We start from the raw sequence: 23,188 nt of genomic DNA, 5'->3' as shown, positions 1-23,188 counted from the left end.
GAGGAAAAATACTGGCATGGATAGTGGAATGGCTGACAAGCAGGAGGCAGTGAGTGGGAATAAAAGAAGCACTTGTTGGTACGGTACCTCAGGGGCCAGTATTGGGTCCACTGCTTTTCACATTGCTTGTCAGTGATTAAGATAATTGAATTGATGGCTTTGTGGCAACGTTTGTGGATGATACGAAGAGAGGTGGAGGGATAGGTAGTGCTGAGGAGGCGATGCGATTGCAGCAGGACAGACAAATTGGTTGAATGGGCAAAAAAGTGGCAGAAGGAATACAATGTATGATAATGCATTTTGGCAAAATGAACAACAGCGCAGACTATCATCTAAATGGGGAGAAAATTCAAACATCAGAGGTGCAGAGGGATGTAGGATTCCTTGTGCAAGACTCCCAGAAGGTTAATTTATAGATTGAGTCTGTGGTAAAGAAGGTAAATGCAATGTTAACATTTATTTCAAGTGGAATAGAATATAAAAGCAAGGAGATAGTGCTGAAGCTTTGAAAGACACAAGTCAGGCTGCACTTGGTGTATTGTCAATAATTTTGGACATGATATCTCAGAAAGGATGTGTTGTTATTGGAGAAAGTCCAGAGGAGTTTCACAAGAATGATTCTGGGAACGAAGGGGTTAACATATGAGGAGTGTTTGGCAGCTTTGGGCCTGCACTCACTGGAATTTAGAAGAACACCGGGGGATCTCATTGAAACCTACCAAATGTTGAAAGGACTAGATAGGATGGATGTGGAGAAGATGTTACCTATGGTGGGAGTATCCACAACTAGAGGGCACAGCCTTAAAATTGAGGGATAAACTTTTAGAACAGAGGTAAGGAGGAATTTTTTTAGCCAGCGAGTTATAAATCTGTGAAATATTCTGCCACAGACTGCGGTGGAGGCCAAGTCTATGGATAAATTTAAGGCAATAGTTGATCGTTTCCTGATTGGTCAGGGCATCAAAGATATGGCAAGAAGGCAGGTATATGGGTTTGAGTGGAATCCAGAATCAGCTATTATGGAATGTCAGAGCAGACTTGATGGGCTGAATGGCCTAATTCTGTTCCTACGTCTTATGGTTGCTAATTAAATGATGCATTTCACTGTATATTTCAAAAATTTTGGTGTACATGTGACAAACAAGATAACCTTTAATTTTTTGCAAAGAGGACAAATGAGGGATATTTAGCATCTTAGAATGAGGCCACTCCCAGAAAGCATGAGCATATTCAGTCTGAATAGCCTCCAACCTGATGGCATTAACATCAACTTCTCCATTTTCCAGTAATCTTTCCCCTCCCCCTGCCCTCTTCTTTAATTCCACAATCTGATTATGCTCTTTCCACACCTCTTCTCACCTTCTGATCATCGCCCTGCCCAGTGCCACTCCTCCTTTCCTTTCTTCTTCGGTCCATTCTCCTCTCCTATTAGATACCTTCTTCTCCAGCCCTTTACCTCTTCCACCTTTCATCTCCCAGTTTCTTACTTCATCATTCCCCGCCCCCACCCACTGGCTTCACCTGTCACCTTCTAGCTTGCATTCCTCCCCCTCCCCCGTCCTTTTTGTCCTGGCTTCTTCCACCTTCCTTTCCAGTACTGATGGAAGGTCTTGGCCCGCAGCATCAACTGTTTATTCGTTTCCATAGATACTGCCTGATCTACAGAATCTCTCGTGTTCAGCATTTAAGAGACATACTTCTGTTAGTTAAGAGTTTATTATTGAAGCTGAACTGCCTGGCCTTGCTTTCACAGCCTTTTACCATTTATATATTCATAAATATATTTGGGTTTCCACTTCTGAGATCTACTGATATATTCTTATTCACTGTCTTTGTCCTTCTTTAATTCTAACCAAAATATTCTGTACTTAATGTTGCACTCTACGGAATATTATAAACCTGTTTCATTTTGCCCTCTAAATCTTCATTCTGGGAGCCTCTAGATTTGGAAGCTTCTCAGTGTTGAATGTGAATGGACTATAATTGATCTTGATTCTCTTTGGAGGCCTTCCGTATTGTTCATTTAGTTTTTCATGCTCCAGTTGAGCTGCCGCATGACCCGCTCAACAGTGAAACAGCAGCTCCCCTCACCTGCCCTCCAAACTATTCAGTATCAGCACAGTTGGCTTTTCCTGATTCAGGAACAGCTTCTTCCCTTCTGCTATCTGATTTCTGAATGGATATTGAAACCATGAGCACTACACAACTACTTTTTTTATTTCCTAATTTTTGCACTACTTATTTAATTTAACCATTTAATATACTGTATATAAGACAGTAAGACCTTAAAATATAGGAGCAAAATTAAGCCATTTGGCCCATTGGGACTGCTATGCCATTTCATCATGGCTGATCCAGTTTTTCTCTCAGCCCCAATCTCCTGCTTTCTTCCTGCATCCCTTCATGCCTTGACCATTCAACAACCTATCAACCCCTGCCATAAATATGCATAAAATCCACAGCAGCTTGCGGCAGAGAATTCCACAAATTCATCTCTTTCTGGCAAAAGAAATTCACCCTAATCTCTGTTCTAAAAGTGAACCCTCTATTCTGAGACTGTGTCCTCTGGTCTTACTCTTCCACCATAGGAGACATCTACTCTATCAAGGCCTTTCACCATTTGATAGGTTTCAATGAGGTCTGCCTCCATTCTTCTGAATCGTACTGAAGGCAGGCCCAGAGCCATCAAACACTCTCCATATGACAAGCCATTCAATCCTGGAATCATTTTCGTGAACTCCATTAAACCCTCTCCAGTTTCAGCACATCCTTTGTAAGATAAGGGGCCCAAAGTTTCTCACAACACTCCAAGTGAGGCCTCACCAGTGCTTTATAAAGTCTCAACATTACATCCTTGTTTCTATATTCTAGCCCTCTTGAAATGAATACTAACATTGCATTTGCCTTCCTCACCGCAGACTCAACTTGCAAACTAACATTTAGGGAATCCTGCACAATGGCTCCCAAGTCCCTTTGCCCTTCAGTTTCTCGTATTTTCACTTCTTCTACAAAGTGATTGACCATACACTTCCTGACACTATATTTCATCTGCCATTTCCTTACTCATTCTCCTAATCTAAGTCCTTCTGTAGCCTGTCACCATTCTCAAGACTACCTGCCCCTCCACCTATCTTCATAATGTCTGCAAACTTTGCAACACAGCCATCAATTCCATCATCCAAATCATTAACATACAGTGTGAAAAGAATCAGTCCCAACACAGATGCCTGTGGAAGACCACTAGTCACCAGCAGCCAGCCAGAAAATGTTCCCTTTATTCCCACTCTTTGCCTCTCGCCAATTTGTCACTGTTTTATCCATGCTAGAATGGATAGTCCATGCTAGTCCTGGAATACCATGGACTCATAACTTGTTAAGCAGCCTTATGTGTGGTGCCTTGTCAAAGGCCTTCTGAAAATCCAAGTACACAACATAAACTGATTCTCCTTTGTTTATCATGCTTGTTATTTCTTCAAAGAATTCCAACGGATTTGTCAGGCAAGATTTTCTCTTGAGGAAACTATGCTGACTACGGCCTATTTTATCATGTGCCTCCAAGAACCCTGAGACCTATCCTTAATAATGGATTCCAAAATCTTCCCAGCCACAGAGGTCAGACTAACTGGCCCATAGTTTCCTTCCTTCTTACTCTCTCCCTTCTAGAAGTGTGGAGTGATATTTGCAATTGATCAGACTGTGGGAACCATTCCAGAATCTAGTGATTCTTGAAAGATCATTACTCTCTCTCTCTCTCTCTCTCTCTCTCTCTCTCTCTCTCTCTATATATATATATATATATATATATATATATATATATAGTAATTTAGTTTTCTCCCCCTCTGTTATCAAATTTAACAAAGTTCACGCTTCATGACATATGCCAGTGATATTAAACTTAATCCCATTCTATAATGGTTTCATCACTGCCCCCGTATCATACTTGCTCTGTGATTTCAAAGTTCGAAGAAAGTAAATTTATTATCAAAATTTGTATATGTCATCATATACTACCTTGCGATTCACCTTCTTGCAGGCATTCATGGGAAACAAAGAAATACAATAGAATCAATGAAAAACTACAATAATGTGCAAAAGAAAAAATGGTGAAAATAAAATTAAATAAATAATTCTGAGATCATGAACTGTAGAGTGTTTGAAAGTGAGTCTAAAAGTTGTGGAATCAGTTCAGAAACAAGAGATTCTGCAAGGCTGGAAATCCAGAGTAACACAGACAAGACGTGCAGTGACTCAACAGGTCAGTCATTTATGGAGAGGAGCAAAGAGCAGATACTTTGGGCTGAAACCCTTCATCGAGTCTCATGATATCCTGATGAAGGGTCTTGGCTCAATACATCAACCCTTTATTGCTTTCCACAAATGCTACCTGACCTGCTGCATTCCTCCAGGAATCAGTTCAGCGATGTGGTGAATGAAGTTATCCACAACTAGAATTAGATGCACTGTACCTGAATCTTTTAGGGGCTTGAAACCAACAAAGAACTCTCTTGCAGAAATTGATCCACATGACTGCCCTTTATCCTGTTAATTCCCTTGACTACAGTAAGATCTTTGAAGTTGGCCCGTTACCACTCACATTATCATTTTCCATCATTCTGAAATTTTCCTGAAAATTTGCTCCTACATCACAATCTACCCAGTGCAATTGCTCATTTATTAATTTTAACCACACTGTTCCTTTGAACTCTCGAGCACATCTTGCATTATTCATTATTAAGGCTCCACTTTCACCTTTTCCTGGAAGAGAATATCCTGGCCATTCCCTTTCCTCTCTGCTTCCATCGGGAAGGAGGTACAGGAGTCTTAGGTCCCATACCACCAGGTTCAGAAACAATTATTACCCCTCAACCACCAGACTCCTGAACCAACACTACACTGGTTCTACTACCTATGGAATCATTTTCAAGGACTCTTGCAACTCATGTTCTATGTATTTATTTATCTATCTATCTATCTAGCTATTTATTTGAAACCCCTTTTTACTGGGCATCTTTGGAGATGTGTCTTGTCACACCCCCCTCAATAACAGCCACCAGACTCAGTGGTGAGAAATCACTCCATACGTCTAGGGTCAGTATGAATCGTGTCCCACCAAAACCGGAAATGTGGGATATCTTGCCCATCTGAATCCCACTCTGTGTGAATGCTGCATAAACACTGCCCCACCCCCCGCAATTAACCATCAGCAATAAATAACAGATCGTACACTGCATACAATTACAAAGCAGTACATTTACAAATGCCAGCTTTATCAAACAATTGGTAGGGAAAAGAAAAAGCTAAGAAGGGCTGATTACAGCTAACCAAGTGCAAATGTGCACACAAGATGGAGCTCACCTTGAAGTTGTCTTTAACTCACACACTGGACCCGTGATCTATGTGGAGGCACACACCACCTTCCGAATATCACTCAAAATCCATTTTGAACAAACGGACTCCCCTACGGGAGTATTGGTCCTTCGCCTGGAAACCATTTATCTGCACAAATCTCCTTATCCTCAGCCATCTTCTCTCCTGTCTACTCCCAGCTCCTGCCAGAAAGACCTCGACCCACACCAGTGTCCATCACAAAAACCTTTCCACCCAGCATTCTCTAGAACCTTCTTCTTCCAATTCCACTATCCTGATTGGCTGACACAACAATCCTAAGTTGAACAACAAAGTCCCTTGTCTCAGCTGAAACAGGCTGAAAGCAGAACGGATGGCTCTTACAGAACTGCTAAAATGAAATACCTGCAGCATAGCAGTAAAAATCTTAACCGGGGCATTACATGTTTATTCATTATTTGTCTTTTTTATAGTTGCACAATTTGTCTTCTTTTTCTCTTTGGTTGTTTGTCTGTCTTTGTGTGCAGTTCTTCATTGATTCTATTGTATTTACTCTACTGTGAACGCCTGAAAGAAGATGAATCTCAGGGCAGAATATGGTGACATGTAGGTACGTTGATTACAAATTTTACTTTGAGCTTTGATCTTTTTACTTCTCCTCCACTTTTCTTGAATATCAGAAACAGGAATTCTTAGTATTTCTTTGTAGAAAGAACTGACATATCTCCCTGCTGTAAGCGAAACAAATTCAACAAATGCCCATTCACCTACACCCTCACCTCCATGTTGGGCCCTGAACAGTCCTTTCAGATGAGCTAAAGTTCACCTGAAAATCTGTTGGGGTTATCTACAGTATCAGGTGCTCCTGATACGACCTCCTCTTAATTGGGAGACAGCTTTCTTGAGTACATCGGCTCCATTTGCCAAAAGCAATAGTTCCTGGTGGCCTAACATATTAAATCCATTTCCCATTCCTGTTCCGACATGCTGGTCTTTGGCCTCTTAGGGTGGAGGGTCAACACGTCATATTTAACCTGGGTAGCCTGCAACCTGATGGCATGAACATCGACTTCTCCTTCTGGTAATTTTTTTCCCTCTTTTGCCCCTCCCCCTTCCCCCTTCTCCCATTCTGCACTCTGGCCTTTTACCTCCTCCTCTCATCTGCCTATCATCTCCCCCGTGCATCTCCTACTTCTCCTTCTCCTCTGGTTCACTCTCCTCTCCTGTCAGACTCCTCCTTCTCCAGTCCTTTGCCTTTCTCAATCACCTGGCTTCATCTATCACCTACTAGCTACTTCCCCTCGCCCCACCATTCTATTCAGCAATCTTGCCCCTCCCTTTCCAGCCCTGAAGAAGGATCATGGTCCGAAATGTCAAGTGTTTATTCATTTTTATAGATGCTACCTGACCGCTGAGTTCCTCCAGCATTTTATATGTATTACGGCAGAAGATACAGAATCATTATAGGAAGAGTTAAGAAACTGCAAGGGTAAAAAGACCCTGATGGGAGTTACCTACAGGCCTCTGAACAGTAGCCAGGACGTGGGGTGCAAACTAAAGCAGGAGATGGAAAAGGCATGTAAAAAGGGTAATGATATGATAGTCATGGGGAATTTCAATATGTATTTTGATTGGGAAAATGCTGGCTCCCAAGAGAAATAATTTTTACAATACATATGAGATGGCTTTTTAGAGCAGTTTGTAGTTGAGTCCATGAGGGAAAAGCTCTTCTGGATTGGGTATTGTGTACTGAACCAGATTTGATTAGAGAATTTGAAGAAAAGGAACCTTTACGAGACAGTGATTATAATATGATAGGACTCACTCTGCAGGTTGAAATTGGATGTATCAGTATTACACTGGAGTAAAGGGGATTATAGAGGCATGAGAGAGGAGCTGGGCAACGTTGATTGGAAGGGGGACACTCACAGGGATAATGGAGAGCAACAAAGGCTGGAGTTTCTGGGAACAATTTGGAAGAACCAGGTTCAGTTCATCTGAAAGGGGAAGAAGCATTATTATGGCAGGATAAAGACTATGGCTGATGAGGGAAGTTAAAGTCAGGATAAAAGCACAATAGAGCAAACAGATTAATAGGAAGTTAGAGAATTGGGAAGCTTTTAAAATCAACAGAGGCATCTGAAAAAACAATAAGGAGACAAAATAGTAAATATAAAGGTAAGCTAGCTGATCATAAAAGAGAAAAACAACTTTTTCCCCTGATATGTAAAGAGTAAAAGAGAGGGGAGATCAAATACCTGAAAATGTTCCTGGAGAGGTGGTAATGGGGGACAAAGAAATTGCAGATGAACTTAATAAATATTTTGTGACAGTCTTCACTGTGGAAGAGACAGGAAGTGTGCAGAAATTTGAGACTGTCAGGGGTTGGTAGAGTGTACAGTTGCTACTACTAGGGAAAAGCTGCTTGGGAAGCTGAAAGATCTGAAGGTAGATAAGTCACGTGGATTAGATGGGCTACATCCCATGTTTCTGAATGGCAGTAGCTGAAGAGATTGTCGAGGCATTAGTAATGATTAAGGTTTTCATAGCCAGGAAGGGGTACTGGGGATAAGTTCCCACTACCTATTAAATGCTCCCAATGACATTCTTCTCAAATAGCCTCTGACAACCAAGTCCACCTCCTGGCCTTCACGTGTGGCTTAGCTCCTAAGCCTGGTGGAAATGTTTTTCCTGAGAGGAGAAGGGGTAAAGGTGGGTTACTGCACCTTAAAACGAGGGGAGTTGTCAGCTGTGGTTTGCAGCTCATCTAGGAGAAGAAAATCTCTCTTAAACCTCAGCTGCCTTGCGGCTATACCCACTCATGGGGAAGGTTTGCGAGTATACCCTGAGGAAAAATCCACAGCTGGAGTCCCTAAAACAGTTCAACGCTGACTGGCAATTCCTGCGACACTGCTTGTACTAAACTGTAGTGGTCTTTGCTGTTCCTTTGGATTCATCAGATGTGTGGAGAGGGGGAGTTTGCTGCATGGACAACAGATTGCCCTCCATATCATACTGCCCTGGACTGTGTATAGCTAAGGCTGACCCTGATCCAACAGAGGGCCTGTAGTAACGATCTTTCAAGGATCACTACATTCAAAGTATTGAGTACAGGATTTTGAAGTTGTATGGGCCTAATTTGGAGTTCACTCAGAAGGTGATGAGAGTGCAGAACGAGCTGCCAATGGAAGTGGTGGATGCAGATTCGATTTCATAATCTGAGAAATTTGGGAAGGGTACGGAGGGCTATGGTTCAGGTCCAGGTCGATGGGACGAGGCAGAATAATAGTTTAGCGTGGACAAGATCAGTTGAAGGGCTCGTTTCTGTCCTGTAGTGTTCTATGCTCTATGACTGGGGCCTGGTGGGAGACAGACTTGGAGATGGTGGAGAAATAAGGATATAAGAACTTAAGGAATTTGGAGCAAGAGTATTGGTCAGGGTTAGTGAGTTGTGAGCATGCTATGTTGTCACCATTAGCATAGTGACACAGCACAATCCTCAGACTGTGTTGGACGAAGACGCAGATCGATGGTATATCACTGTATTTTTCAATGCTTCGGTATATTTGTGACATATAAAGCTGATCTTTAAAAATTAGTAAGCTAGGAATAGAGAGGTAGTCTGTTCATTGGTTTATGGACTGTTCATATGGTAGATGGTAGATGTGCTCAGGTTGCCAAACTGTAGCTGAAAGGAAATATGTGATAGTGGGCTTGTTTCCTTTGGAACAGAACAAAGGTGAGGGATGACTTAATTGAGGTGAATAAAATTATGAGGGCCCTACAAAGGGTGAACTTGAAGGACATGCTTCCATAGGCAGGGGAGATAAAAGCTAAGGAAGTGGCATTAATTTTGTGTCATTGGTAAAAAGGATTAGAGTCATTAAGTCGTCGAGCACTAAAAGAGGCCATTCAGCCCAGCTGGTGCATGCTGATCAGGATACCCATCCGAGCTAGGTCCATCTGCTTGCGTTTGACCTATATCCCTATAAATCAGGGGTTGTATGCCATGGATCCATGGATCCCTACCATTAAACTAGGAGTCCGTGGACTCCGGGTTGAAAAATTCTGCACTAAATCTTTCCTTTCCAAGTACCTTTTAAACGTTGTTAATGTACCCGCTTCAACCACTTCCTCTGACAGCTCATTCTATACATTGACCAGCCTCTGGGTGAAGAGGTTGTTCCTCAGGTCCCTATTAAATCTCTCTACTCTCATTTTAAACCTACGCTCTCTAACTCTCGATTCCCCATTCCCAGGAAACAGCCTGTGCACATTCAACTTAGTAATCGCCCTCATGATTTTATATACCTCGTTAACAGGGGTTTCCAACCAGGAGTCTACAGACCCCTTAGTTAATGGTAGGGCCATAGCATAAAAAAAGGTTGGGAACCCCTGCTTTGTAAGGTTGTGCACACAGTCTCCTGTTCTGCAATGAAAAATGTCCCAATCAGTTATGGTGGAGGCAAAATCCAGAGGGAACATAAATTTATGCAGCGGATTTCCCCACTACTGATGTAAGCCTCACTGACCTGTAGTTTCTTGGTTTACTCCTACTGACCTTTTTTTGCATAAAGGAATTAAATGAACTATTCTCCAGCCCTCTGGTACATCATCCATTGCTAATGAAGGTGCAAAAATCTCCTTTAAAGGTTAGCTTTATTTGTCTCATGCACATTGAAACAGACGGTGAAATGCATAATTTGAGTCAATGATCAACATGGTTGTGCTGGGGACAGACCACAAGTGTTTTCATGCTTCCGGCACCAATATAGTATGCCCACAACCTGCCAACCTGCGTGCCTGTGCAGTTTGGGAGGAAGTGGGAGCACAGGGAGAATGAAGAATTCTTTATGACAGCGTCTGGAAGCGAACCCTGATTACTGGCGCTGTAAAGCGTTACAGTAGCCAGACCTCAGCAATCTCCTCCCTTGCTTCCCATAGCATCCTCGAATAGATCTTGTCTGGTCTTGGGGACATATTCACACTGTAGGCTGATACCTTTAAAGCTGAATCCTTCCTGACACAGCCACTGGGGCGGCACAGTAGAGTAGTGGTTAGTATGCTTTGCAGTACCAGTGACATGGGTTCAATTTCCGCTGCTGCCTGTAAAGAGTTTGAATGTTCTCCCTGTGACCATGTAGTTTTCCTCCAGCTGCTCCGGTTTCCTTCCAAAGTCCAAAGACGTACCGGTTGGTAGGTTAACTGGTCATTATAAATTGTCATGTAATTAGGCTAGGATTAAATTGGGAGATTGCTGGATGGTGTGGCTTGAAGGGCCAGAATGACCTAGTCTGAGCTGTATCTCAATAAGTAAAAATAAATGCTGCAGATTATCGGCACCTCCTTTCCTAGAAAATCCCATCCTCCACATTCTTCTCCATGATGAATACTAATGAGAAATATTCATTTCGATCCCACTCATATCACACAGATTTCCCTTTCATTCCCCAAGGGGACCTACTCTTTCCTAGCTACCCCCTTCTCCAATATGAAAGATTTTGAGATTCTCCATGACTCTGCTCTCCATCCAGGCCCTCTTCTCATGACTACCATTGGGCAACAACTAGAGAAGCCTTGGGTCCTACAACACTAGGTTCAGGAGCGTTTATTACCCTCCACCCATCAAGCTCCTGCTCTGGATTGATTAGACAACCTATGGACTCACTTTCAAGGACTCTTTACAACTCTTGATCTCAGTATTAATTTTATTTGAACAGTTCATCTTCATTTGCACATTAGTTGTTTGTCACTCTTTGTTTATGTACTTTTTTGTAAAGTTCTTTTGTGTTTTTTTTCCTGTAAGTGTGCAAGAGAATTAATCTCAGTGCAGTATATGGAAATATATATACTCTGTGGCCACTTTATGCTGTACACCTGCTTGTTATTGCAAATATCTAAAGAGCCATGTAGCAGCAACTCCTCAATGCATAAAAGCATGGTCAAGAAGATCAGTTGTTCAGTCCAAACATTAGAATGAGGAAGAAATGGGATCTAAGTGACTTTGACCATGGAATGGTTGTTGGCACCACAGAGGGTGGTTTGAGTATCTCAGAAAATCGCTGATCTGAAATGTTCACACACAACAGTCTCTGGAGTTTACAGAGAATGGTGTGAAATGCAAAAAAAAAATCCAGTGAGGGGCAGTTCTGTGGGTGAAAACACCTTGTTAACGAGAGAGGTCAGAGGAGAATGGTTCAAGCTGACAGAAAGGTGAGAGTAACTCACATAACCAAACATTACAACATTGGTGTGCAGAAGAGCATCTCTGAATGAACAACATGTCAAACTTTGACATGGCTGAGCTACTGCAGCAGAAGGCCTCAGGTGGTACCTAATAAAGTGGCCACTGAGTGAAAATACTTTGATAATAAATTTACTTTGAACTTTTTCGTCCTCCTAACTTGTTTCCTAGGTTCGATGTCCAACTCATTGCAAATCAATACTCCCTCAAAGCTTTTCTGAATAGTGTCCTGGTTTTGTTTTAGGTAGTTTCCAGATAAACCTTCCATTCTTGCAAGCTGTAGGAGAATCTTACAATTCTCAGGTCTTACCTGTACCAGGTAATGTTGGGTTCTGGAGATCCAGTTGCGGTACACATCAGTGTTACCGATTCCTGTCGATCTGCCGTTGCATTTGCTGACCGTACAGGAACGTGGATTGTGGGAGGAACTATTGTAGATGGAAGGAAAAAGAGAGAAAACAGCACATGAGCACAAGAACATATGAAGACTATAATAACAGTCACTAGATGAACAAGAATTTTAGTAGCAGACCAGAACAGCAAGTAGTGCTGTTGCCTGGTATGTTAGAGATCTGGGTTCCATTTTCACCTTTACTTTTGAGTGTTATTTTCCCTCGGGTGCTCCAGTTTCTATGAGACCATAAGAAACATAAGCTGAATTAGGCCTTTTGGTCCATCAAGTCTGATCCACCATTCCATTATGGCTGATCTATTTTCCCTCTCAACTCCATTCTGCTGCCTTCTCCCCATAACCTGTGACACTCTTATTAATCAAGAACCTATCACCCTCCTTTTTAAATATACCCAGTGACCTGGCCACCACGGTCATCTGAGGCAATGCATTCCAAAGATTCATCATCCCTTGGCTAAAGAAATTCCTCCTAATCTCTATTCTAAAGGGATGTCCTTGCCATCCGAGGGTGCACCCTTTTGTCCTAGACTCTCCCACTATAGGAAACATTCACTCCATCTAGGCCTTTCAATATTTGGTAGCCTTCAATGAGATCTCCACCCCCTCCCACCTCATTCTTCTAAACAGTCAGAACAGGCTCATGGCTCCTCATATGGTAGTCCTGTACTTTTGAGTCTGGTACTTTTGAGTTTAAGAGAGACTTTTGGAGTTTGCGGGTGGGGGAAATGGTGTGAACATCATATATAGCCTATTCTGATCCAACTATGTTGCTGTCAAGGGTAAGAAAGGTCACCAATTTCTCTACTTCCTCAGGAGGCTAAACAAATTCAGCATGTCCCTATTGTCTCTTACTAATTTTCATCACTGCACCCAATAAAGCATTCTATCCATAAGAACATAAGACACAGCAGCGGAATTAGGCCACTAAACCCACTGAGTCTGCTCCACCATTCCATCATGGCTGATTTATTACCCCTCTCAACCCCACTGCCTTTTCCCCTGTAACCTTTGATGCCCTTACTATTAACTTCCACTTTAAACCCAATGACTTGGCTTCCACAGCCATCTGTGGTGATGAGTGCCTCAGATTCACCACCCTCTGGCTTAATAAATTCCTTCTTACCTCTGTTCTAAATGCATATTTCTCTATTCTGAGGCTGTGTCCTCTTGCCTTAGATTCCCCCAACATACAAAACATTCTCTCCACGTCCAATCTATCTAGGCCTTTCAATATTTGATAGGTTTCAATGAGATTCCCCTTCATTCTTCTGAACTTTAGGAGGCCAGGATTGGAGGGATGCAGGGATGCATGGAGTGAGGGGAGGACACACTGACAGGGAAGGGTGGAGCTTTGGAGTAATTTCAGGGATGAGAGCTTTAAAATGGATGAGTTGCTTAACCAGGAGCGAGAGTAGATCTGTGACCATGGGAATTATGGGTACTGAAGCTAAATATAATGCTGAAGAACTCAGATTCTGGACCTGAAAAGTGGAGAGAATGCTTCAATTAGTAGGAAAGTCTAGAATCCAAGGGCACAGCCTCAGATTAAAGGGACATCCCCTTTAGAACAGAGATGAAGAGGAGGTTCTTCAGCCAGAGGGTGGTGAATCTGTGGAATTTGCTGTCTCATTGAGTGTGTGCCTTCAGGTTCCTATAGCTCCTTCCTGATGGTAGCAATGAGAACAGGGCATGACCAGGGCGATGGGGGTCCTTAATGATGGACGCTGCCTTTTTGGCCCATCAGTCCTTGAAGATGTCCGTATTTCTACTTACAATCAGGGATGCAAAGCCAATAGAAATATAGGGAGCACTCTCTGTAAGTGGTCAAAATTGACCAATTTGGAGCTGGAAAGGTAACTGTTGTAGGTTGCTTATAAAATTAAAGAAAAATCATCTGAAAACATTATGTATTTCATCAGTCTTTGAATAGCAAATAGCTTGAACCCAGGGGGAACATATATCAATTTTATATGCGCTGCTGCTGATGTAAGAAATTTAGATAACCAGAGAAGGCAGACTGGTGAACAAAATGCATGTAACATGAATAATGAGGATTTTGTAGAAGCCTACAGGAGCCCTGGTTAATTGACTCATTTTAATAGATTGCTGGAGTGCAAGGACAGAGAAAGGCAGAAAATAGGACCACTCCTGAGCCCTCCAGGTCTGCTCCACTCCTTAATGAGAGCAAAGGCTGAAGAACTCAAATCCTCTCCCGTAGCTATTTGCATGGGCAGAAAAGATTAATTGGGCTGAATGGCCAGAACGAAGTCGAGCTTATTTTCATATGCTTCAATACCCCCCACCGACTAATGAAGGTCAACACACCATACACCTTCTATGAACTTGTGTGGCTACTTTGACAGATCTGTGGACGTGGACCCCAAGATCCCACTGTTCCTCCATTGGTACAGGGTGAAGGTAAGAGAGTGGGGTAGAAAACACTGTCAGCCATTTTTGAATGGTGTACCAAACTTAATGGGCCAAATGGCAGAATTCTGCTCCTGTATCTTAAACCCTTACAACCTTTTCCCTCCATGGATGTTGCTTGATTCTGCGAGGGGTGATTGATAAGTTTGTGGCCTAAGGTTGAAGGAGTCAGTTTTAGAAAACCTAGCACATTTATTTTTCAACATAGTCCCCTCCTACATTTACACACTTAGTCCAGCAGTCGTGCAGCATACGGATCTTGGACCTCCAGGAAGTGTCCACAGCAGGGGTCTTTGATAAGTTTGTGGCCTGAGGTAAAAGGAAATGAGTTAAACAGCTCTCATTACATGCACATGCAGTGCAACTCTTTGAGTGATTATGCAGAAAGTTTGAAGTTAATGACTCATCGGGGTGATTGGTAAGTTCGTGGCCTAGGGTAGAAGGAGACGAATTATTAAATTCAAACATCCTGTAAAATCACACAAAGAGTTGAGCATGTAATGAGAGCTGTCTAACTCATCTCCTTGTACCTTAGGCCACAAACTTATCAATCACCCATCTGTGGACACTTTCTGGAGATCCAAGATCCGTATGCTCCACGACCGCTGGACTAAGTGTTTAAACTTAGGCGGGGACTATGTTGAAAAATAAAGGTTTTCTAAAATTAACTCCTTCTCCCTTAGGCCACGAACTTATCAATCACCCTTTGTAAGTTGGAATGAACAGTACGACCCGACTGACGACGAACATTGAAAAACTGACGAACTCTGTTGCATTAATAAAGCACCTTGTTAAATGTATAAAACATGTCTGCATCAGTGTTATCTTGTGTTTCCATACAATGTTACACATCTATTGTCAGAGAAGTACTTGCATAAATAGGTAAACCCCTTTCATACGAGCAAGGACAGAAAACAGTGCAAAGTGAGTATACTTATTTATTCAGTAAGTTATGTGTCAATGTATTTGGTGAGTACATTTCTAACTCTTCTGGCTTCAGTCTTGATGCCGTCTGTTCTGAAATTGTTAGGTTACATTCAAGAAAACAATGAAATAGCGCGCTGCGTCTGACAGTGTTTTCAGAAGTCTCCGGTTACCCTGTCCACACTGACCTGCCTGAGCACTGTTTTCAAAAATACCCACCCTGGAAAGTGTTTCTGAAAAGCTCTGGTTTCGGGGGACGAAAACGCTGTTTTAGTGTGGACAGAGGATAAAAACGAAGAGAAAAAGCTTCGGTTACGGATTTATCCGGCATAGTGTGGATGTAGCTTTAGTATCATCTGCATACTTACTAATCCAATTTACCACCCCATCATCCAGATCATTAATGTATATGACAAACAACATTGGGCCCACTACAGATCCCTGAGGCACACCACTAGTCACCGGCCTCCAACCTGACAAACAGTTATCCACCACTACTCTCTGACATCTCCCATCCAGCCACTGTTGAATCCATTTTACTACTGCAATGTTAATACCTAATGATTGAACCTTCCTAACTAACCTTCCGTGTGGAACCTTATCAAAGGCCTTAATGAAGTCCATATAACCAACATCCACTGCTTTACCCTCATCAGCTTTCCTAGTAACCAGTTCAAAAAATTCAACAAGATTTTTCAAGCATGATCTTCTATGCACAATTCCATGTTGACTGTTCCTAATCAGACCCTCTCTATCCAGATAATTATATATACCATAATGGATGCTTCCTTTTTGAGGCATTGCTCCTTGAATTCGTCCTGGCTGCTGAGGAGGCTGTGGTGGGAAGGCTACTGCTCAGGATGGAGCTGGCTGAGTTGACAACTTCCTGCAACTTTTCCCAATCCTGTGAGGTGGGGGGGAGTCAAAGTGCAAAGTGGTCATATCAAATTATGATGATGATAAAAGTAATGAGTCAATTGTCAGAGAATAGCATGAACAGCCCACCTAAATTGTCAAGGTTTTGCTAAACTGCAATGATTAAGGTTGTGCAAGTCAGTTCAAGAACCGAATAGTTGATGGGAAGTAGTTGTACCTGACCTGGTGGTGTGGGACCACAGACTTCTATATCTCCTGCTCCATGGCTTGATAGATTAGAATTATTTAAAGTTCAATGTTCCAAGTAAATACATTATCAAAGCACATATACATCACCGTATACTACATATAGGTTAATTTTCCTGTGGGCATTGACAGTAAATACAAAGAAACACGATAGAATCAATGAAAAACTATACACAAAGATGGACAAACAGCTGATATACAAAAAATATATCAAATTGTGAAAATACAAAAAGAAAAAAACAAAATAATAACAATAAATAAGTAAGTACAGTGAAATGTGCCATTTGTAACCAACACAATCTGCTTATGTGGCAGGGGCAGCCCGTAAGTGTTGCCACCCTATCCAATGCCAACAGAGCTTGCCACTATTTTCAGCAGAACAACTCACAGCCAACATACAAAAAGCAAAAACAGAAAAAAACCCCTTTCTCCCCTGGCCCCCTCCCCCCACCCCCCAGTGTATGCGCACACAAACAGGCCTGCAATCCTGGAACAGACCACCTCCAGTTTGAGGCCCTGGACTAGCAGATATCGGGCCTTCAACCCTGAACTAGATGGTTGGCCTATTTAGGGGTTCTTTAATTTTCTGCATGCTATAACTGAGGCTCGTAAACTTTTTCTTTACAGGCTCAATGACATAAGCTGCAACAGGATTTAAACTCAATTTCCAAAATTAGTTCAGGTCTCTGGACCGTTGGTTCACTAATTCAACAGCTGTCCCATTAAACTTTCAGATTTCTCTCAAACTCAGGCTAAATTAACATGCAGAAGAATGATTTACACGTTGTGGTAGACTTTACTGAGGCTGTTAAGTGGATAAATAAGCACACTTTTCAACTTGCAGTCTACACAGAGATGAAACATAGGATGAATTTCTTTCTGCATTACTGTCTTGGACTCTAATAGCTACTAAAAGAAATGAATATTGGAATGAAGGTTTTAGCCACAGGAAAAAAAAAACCTCTTATTCATGCTTTGTTGGGTTCCAGTAGTGATGGTGAATATAGTCATTGAAGTTACATTGAAAGATATACCCAGTGGCCACTTAATTAGATACACCTGCTCATTATTGTAAATATCTAATCAGCTCATCATATAGCAGCAACTCAATGCATAAAATGGTCAAGGGGGTCAGTTGTTCTTTAGACAAAGCATCAGAATGGAGAAGAAATGTGATCTATGTGACTTTGACCATGGAGTGATTGTTGGTGCCAGACAGGGTGGTTTGAGCATCTCAGAAACTGCTGATCTCCCAAGACTTTCATCCACAATGATCTCTAAAATTTACAGAGAATGGTGCAAAAAATCCTGTGAGCAGCAGGATTTACAATTGCCTTCCAGTCAGCTTGAACCAGTCTAGTCATTCTCCTTTGACCCTTCATTAAAAGGCATTTTCACCACCCATCTCCCACTCACTGGATTTGTCTTAGCATTTCACATTGTTCTCCATAATCCCAGAAATCCCAGAAGATCAGCAGTTTCTGGGATACTCAAACCACCCTGTCTGGCACCAACAATCATTTCACAGTCAATGTCACTGAGGTCACATTTCTTCCCCTTGGGGGTGTTGTGGATAGTGTGGAGGGCTGTCAGAGTTTACAGTGGGACATTGATAGGATGCAAAACTGGGCTGAGAAGTGGCAGATGTTCATTTTGTATGTCAAATATGATGGCAGAATATAGTATTAATGGTAAGACTCTTGGCAGTGTGGAGGATCAGAGGGATCTTGGGGTCCAAGTACACAGGACACTCAAAGCTGCTGTGCAGGTTGACTCTATGGTTAATAAGGCATACGGTGTATTGGTCTTCATCAACTGTGGGTTTCAGTTCAAGAGCCAAGAGGTAATGTTACAGCTATATAGGACCCTGGTCAGACCCCACTTGGAGTACTGCACTCAGTTCTGGTCACCTTACTACAGGAAGGATGTGGAAACCATAGAAAGGGTGCAGAGGAGATTTACAAAGATGTTGCCTGGATTGGGGAGCATGCCTTATGAGAATAGGTTGAGTGAACTCCGCCTTTTCTCCTTGAAGCGACAAAGGATGAGAGGTGACCTGATAGAGGTGTATAAGATGATGAGAGGCATTGATCGTGTGGATAATCAGAGGCTTTTTTCCAGGGCTGAAATGGCTAACTTGAGAGGGTACAGTTTTAAGGTGGTTGGAAATGGGTACAGAGCAGATATCAGGGGTTAAGTTTTGTACGCAGAGAATAGTGAGTGCATGGAATGGGCTGCCAGTGAGAGTGGTGGACGCAGATATGATAGGGTCTTTTAAGAAACTCCTGGATAGGTACATGGAGTTTAGAAAAATAGAGGGCTATGGGTAACCAGAGGTAATTTCTAAAGTAAGTACATGTTTGGCACAGGTTTGGGGGCTGAAGGGCCTGTATTGTGCTGTAGGTTTTCTATATTTATATGTTTCTCAATGTTTCTTCTGAAGTAGATCTACCTTTGTTCAGGGGGAGTATCAAAGTGTGATATTTCAGTGAAGATTCATAATGGGACATCAAGAACTGGTAAATTAGACAGGGTTAATACTCCAGTGAAGCCAAGTGAGACCAACACTGTGGCATAGATCAAGGAAACCGTTGAGACCCAATTAAACTTGTGAAATTCAGAAATGTGTTAGATAAGAAATATGATTTTTTTTTGAAAGGGGGATGGCATGTATTAAATGTAACACTGGTTGTGAACAGCAATTGCTGCTTTAAATTGTCACCCCTTTAAATACTGTGTCATATGAGAAACCACTCCGTGGACTGGAACAACAAATCCATAAGTTCCAACAGCACTCTGAAAAATCATCAGATAGATTCACACTCTCACTGAGCTTCTCTTGCCTTCAGAGTTCCAGTCCGTACATACCGTAATGGAATCTTTTCAAAAATGAATTCAAGGATTCAGAGAGTACAAAGATTGCTCTTATCACAAACACAAGAGATTCTGCAGATGCTGGAAATCCAGAACAGCACATTTGGTTCTGTACTGAAATATGCAAGAAAGATAAAACAATGGATGAAAAGTAACACACACAAAATAGTGGAGGAACTCTGTAGGCCAGGTAGCAGATGTGGAGTGGAATGAATGGTCAACATTTAGGGCTGAGGTCCTTAATCAGGACTGGAAAAGAAGGGGAAGTGTCTCAGCCTGAAACATTGATTCTTTATTCCTCTCCGTAGATGCTGCCTGACCTACCAATCTCCTCTAGCACTTTTTGTGTGTGTTCTATTCCTATCATCCCCAGTTACCCAGCAAGATTACCACACATGACAATTGCAACAAACTTACCTCAAGATTTAAACTTAATTTCACAGGGCTTTCCCAAATCATTGCTGCTTGGAATTCTGAAAGCTTGTCTTTATAACCCCAGATAACGTTCAAAGAAATTGGCATTAAACAATCTGATTTTGATTACTTTGCTTGGTGCAGACATTGCTAACACGACCAGCCTGTTGTTGGAGACTAGAGACTGCAACTGCCGTATCCTGGAGCAGAAACAGATCTGTCTCTACCCATCAACCACCAACCATTGTCTCCCAACTACACTCCTTCTCCATCTACCCATCAACTCCTCACCTGGCTCCACCTATCACCAGTCAGCTTCTGCCTCTCCTCTGGACTGTCTCCTCTAGTCTTGATGCAAGCGCTAGGACAAAAATGTAATAGGAGCATTTGAAAGCTCTGGACCTGTACTCATTGGAGTTTAGAACAATGAGGGGGATTATCTCATTGAAATCTACTGAATATCCAAAGGCCTATATCGAGTGCACATACAGAGGATGTTCCCGATAGGGGGGGAATCTAGAACCAGAGAGCATGGTCTTAGAATAGAAGGATATCCCTTCAGAATTGAGGTGAGGAGGAATTTCTTTGATAAGAAGTTAATTAATCTGTGGAATTCGTTGCTACGGTAAGCTGTGGAGGCCAGGTCATTGGTATATTTGAAGTGGAGTTGGATTGGTTCTTAATGTATCAGGGCATCAAAGGACCAACAAAATACAGTATGCCTAGGGTTGACAACAGCACTCACACAACCCCAAAAACCTGTCACTGATCCAAAACCCTATGACGTCACAGCCTAACTCAAAGGTACATTGACATCCTCCCTTTGTGACTCGATGGCACCTGTTCCAAAGTACCTCCTCAGAGGCAATAGGTATTTTGCAATATCATAATGTTATTACATATAAATTCAAGCCATTGCTTTCAGTCCCCCATATACAGTTCCAGAGCTACTTAAAGTCTGAGCAAGAAGCCAATTAGCATGTTGTATCGGGAGATGAATTGCTAAACCAATTTATATCCCCACAGGGTGAGAATAAGAATTCTGACTGTGTGTCAGATGTGATTCAACTCAGTCCCAATGATTTAATTCCTACTCCAGAGACCTAAGCGCAAGAATGTACACAACTGTTTCAGTGCAAGACCCAGGGAGCACAGCGCTGGTAGCGCCTCACTTGGGCCCTAAATCTAAGAAAGGATGTGTCGACAAAGGAGAGGGCTCAGAGAAGATTTGGGAGGGCGCATATGAATCTGGGGTTAAAAGGCTTATCTTATGAGGAGTGTTTAATATCTCTGGGCTTGTACTCACTGGAATTCAGAACAACGAGGGGGGCTCTCACTGAAACCTCGTAGCTACTTTGGAATTTGTAGCTACAGGCAATTGTGGTGGTCAAGTTATTGGGTATATTTAAGGCAAAGGTTGAAAGATTCTTGACTAGTCAGGGCATGAAGAGATACAGGGAGAAAGCAGGAGATTGAGGCTGAGGGGGAAATGGATCAGCCATGATGAAATGCCGGAGCAGACTCAATGGGCCAAATGGCCTAATTCTGCTCCTATATCTTATGGTCTTTTGGAGACTCAACAAGGAGGCAAGCAGCGGTTCACCGCTTCTTGATTAATAATGGTGTCAAAGGCTACAGGTAAAGGGCAAAAGAATAGAATTGAGGGGGAAAATGGATCAGCCATGATTGAATAATGGAAACAACTCAATGGCCTCATTCTGCTGCTATGTGTTATAGTCTTACAGTAACAGACCCCAGGGCACTATATCAAAGATATTACTGAAACAAATTATCTGGTTAGTTGGCGCTAGATGGAGTGGTTTGATTATCTCAGAAACTGCTTATCTCCTTGGAATTACACACACAACATTCAGAATTTACAGAGAGTGGTGTGAGAAACTATAAACATCCAATAACTGGTAGTTCTGTGGGTTAAACTGTCTTGTTAATAACAGAGGTCAGAGGAGAATGGCCAGACTTGTTCAAGCTGACAGGAAGGCAACAGTAACTCAAATAACCATGTATTCCAACAGTGGTGTGCGAAAGAGCATCTCTGAGCACAGAACATATTGGACATTGAAGTGGATGGGCTACAGCAGCAACTGACTACAGGCATACAGTCATTAGGCATGCCCTGTATCTACTAAAGTAGCCATTGAGTGTATATTGTGAAATTTGATATTTTGTGGCAACAGTACAGTGCAAGACATAAAAATTATTACAAGTTATTACAAATAATCAGCACCAAAGAGATAATTAGGTTAGTCCATAGTTGAAATATTGAATTCAATTATGGTCACCTCATTATGGGAATGCTTTAGAAAAGGTGCAGAAGAGATTTACCAGGATGCTGCCTGGACTAGAAAGCATGTATCGTGAGGATAGGTGAGCAAGTCTGGGCTATCCTCTTTGGGGTGAAGGTGGACAGGAGTTGACATGATTGAAGCGCACAAGACATTCATTAAGTGGACAGCAGCGCCTTTTGCACAGGGCAGAAATGGCTAGTATGACAATTATACCACAAAATGGTGTAATTTAAAGAGAATTGGAGGAAAATACAGGCAGGCGATGTCAGGGGTATTTGTTTTTTTTACATAGACCGGTGGGTGCGTGAAATCAAATCAAATCAAATTTCCCATTCAACTATATATGAATACAGCCCAACGAAACTGCTTTCTTCTGGGGCCAAGGTGCAAAAACCTTGTTCAAAATAGCGAGCAAAAAGAAAGTCACGCAAAAAAAATACACAGGTATATATCCCAAGACCATGAGTAATATGTCCTGCAGATCAGTTCTACAGTTCTGGGAACTGCAATCCAGCCTGTCATTCCACCGATTGAACACTGGAGGGCAGCGCTGATGGTAAAAGGTCAGCACAACACCATGGGCCGAAGGGACTGTACTGGCTGTAATGGTCTACATCCACCATTTTGTGATATATTTTGTGAAGTCTGGTTCTTGCTTATAGAAAGTTGGATTAGACCATCTGAAAGTGAACACAACACAGACACCACTGATAACCCGCTGCTGACTTTGGGAAAAACAGTTTGCTCTTTAACCGGAGTAACCCAAGCCCAGTGACTGACTTGACAGGCAGTAACTGGTTTAAATATCCTGCCTCAGTGAAAAGCAAAGAAATTACATCAGAGGCAAGTTGTTGCGTGGGAGAAGCACAATGAGGTAATGCATAAACACAAGTGATGCTGCAGATGATGTCATTCCTGAGCAATACAGACACAATGGTGGAGGAAATCAGCAGGTCAGGCAGCATGATGGAAAAGAATAAACAGCTGGCACTTCAGACCGTGACCCTTCTTCAAGACTGGAAACATAGAAAACCTGCAGCACAGTACAGGCTCTTCAGCCCACAAAGCTGTGTAGAACATGTCCTTACCTGAGAAATTACCTAGGGTTACCCATAGCCC

The 23,188-nt window shown here is 42.2% G+C and overlaps 1 protein-coding gene across 5 annotated transcripts in view; it reads right to left on the bottom strand.

Moving 5' to 3' along the window:
• Positions 1 to 23,188, bottom strand: part of LOC132393532 (neural cell adhesion molecule 2-like) — a 1,581,614-nt gene that overhangs the window by 282,230 nt on the left and 1,276,196 nt on the right. For all 5 annotated transcript variants that reach the window (XR_009511912.1, XM_059968913.1, XM_059968912.1 and 2 more), the window contains exon 6: positions 11,901 to 12,018. Coding sequence is in view for 4 of the 5 variants with exons in the window: in XM_059968913.1 (XP_059824896.1) it covers positions 11,901 to 12,018 (118 nt within the window). In the remaining variant the exon portion in view is untranslated. The remainder of the gene's footprint in view (positions 1 to 11,900; positions 12,019 to 23,188) is intronic.

The sequence above is a fragment of the Hypanus sabinus genome, chromosome 4 (assembly GCF_030144855.1).
Source record: "Hypanus sabinus isolate sHypSab1 chromosome 4, sHypSab1.hap1, whole genome shotgun sequence".
NCBI lineage: Eukaryota > Metazoa > Chordata > Chondrichthyes > Myliobatiformes > Dasyatidae > Hypanus > Hypanus sabinus.
This window is presented reverse-complemented; position numbering and strand designations above follow the sequence as displayed.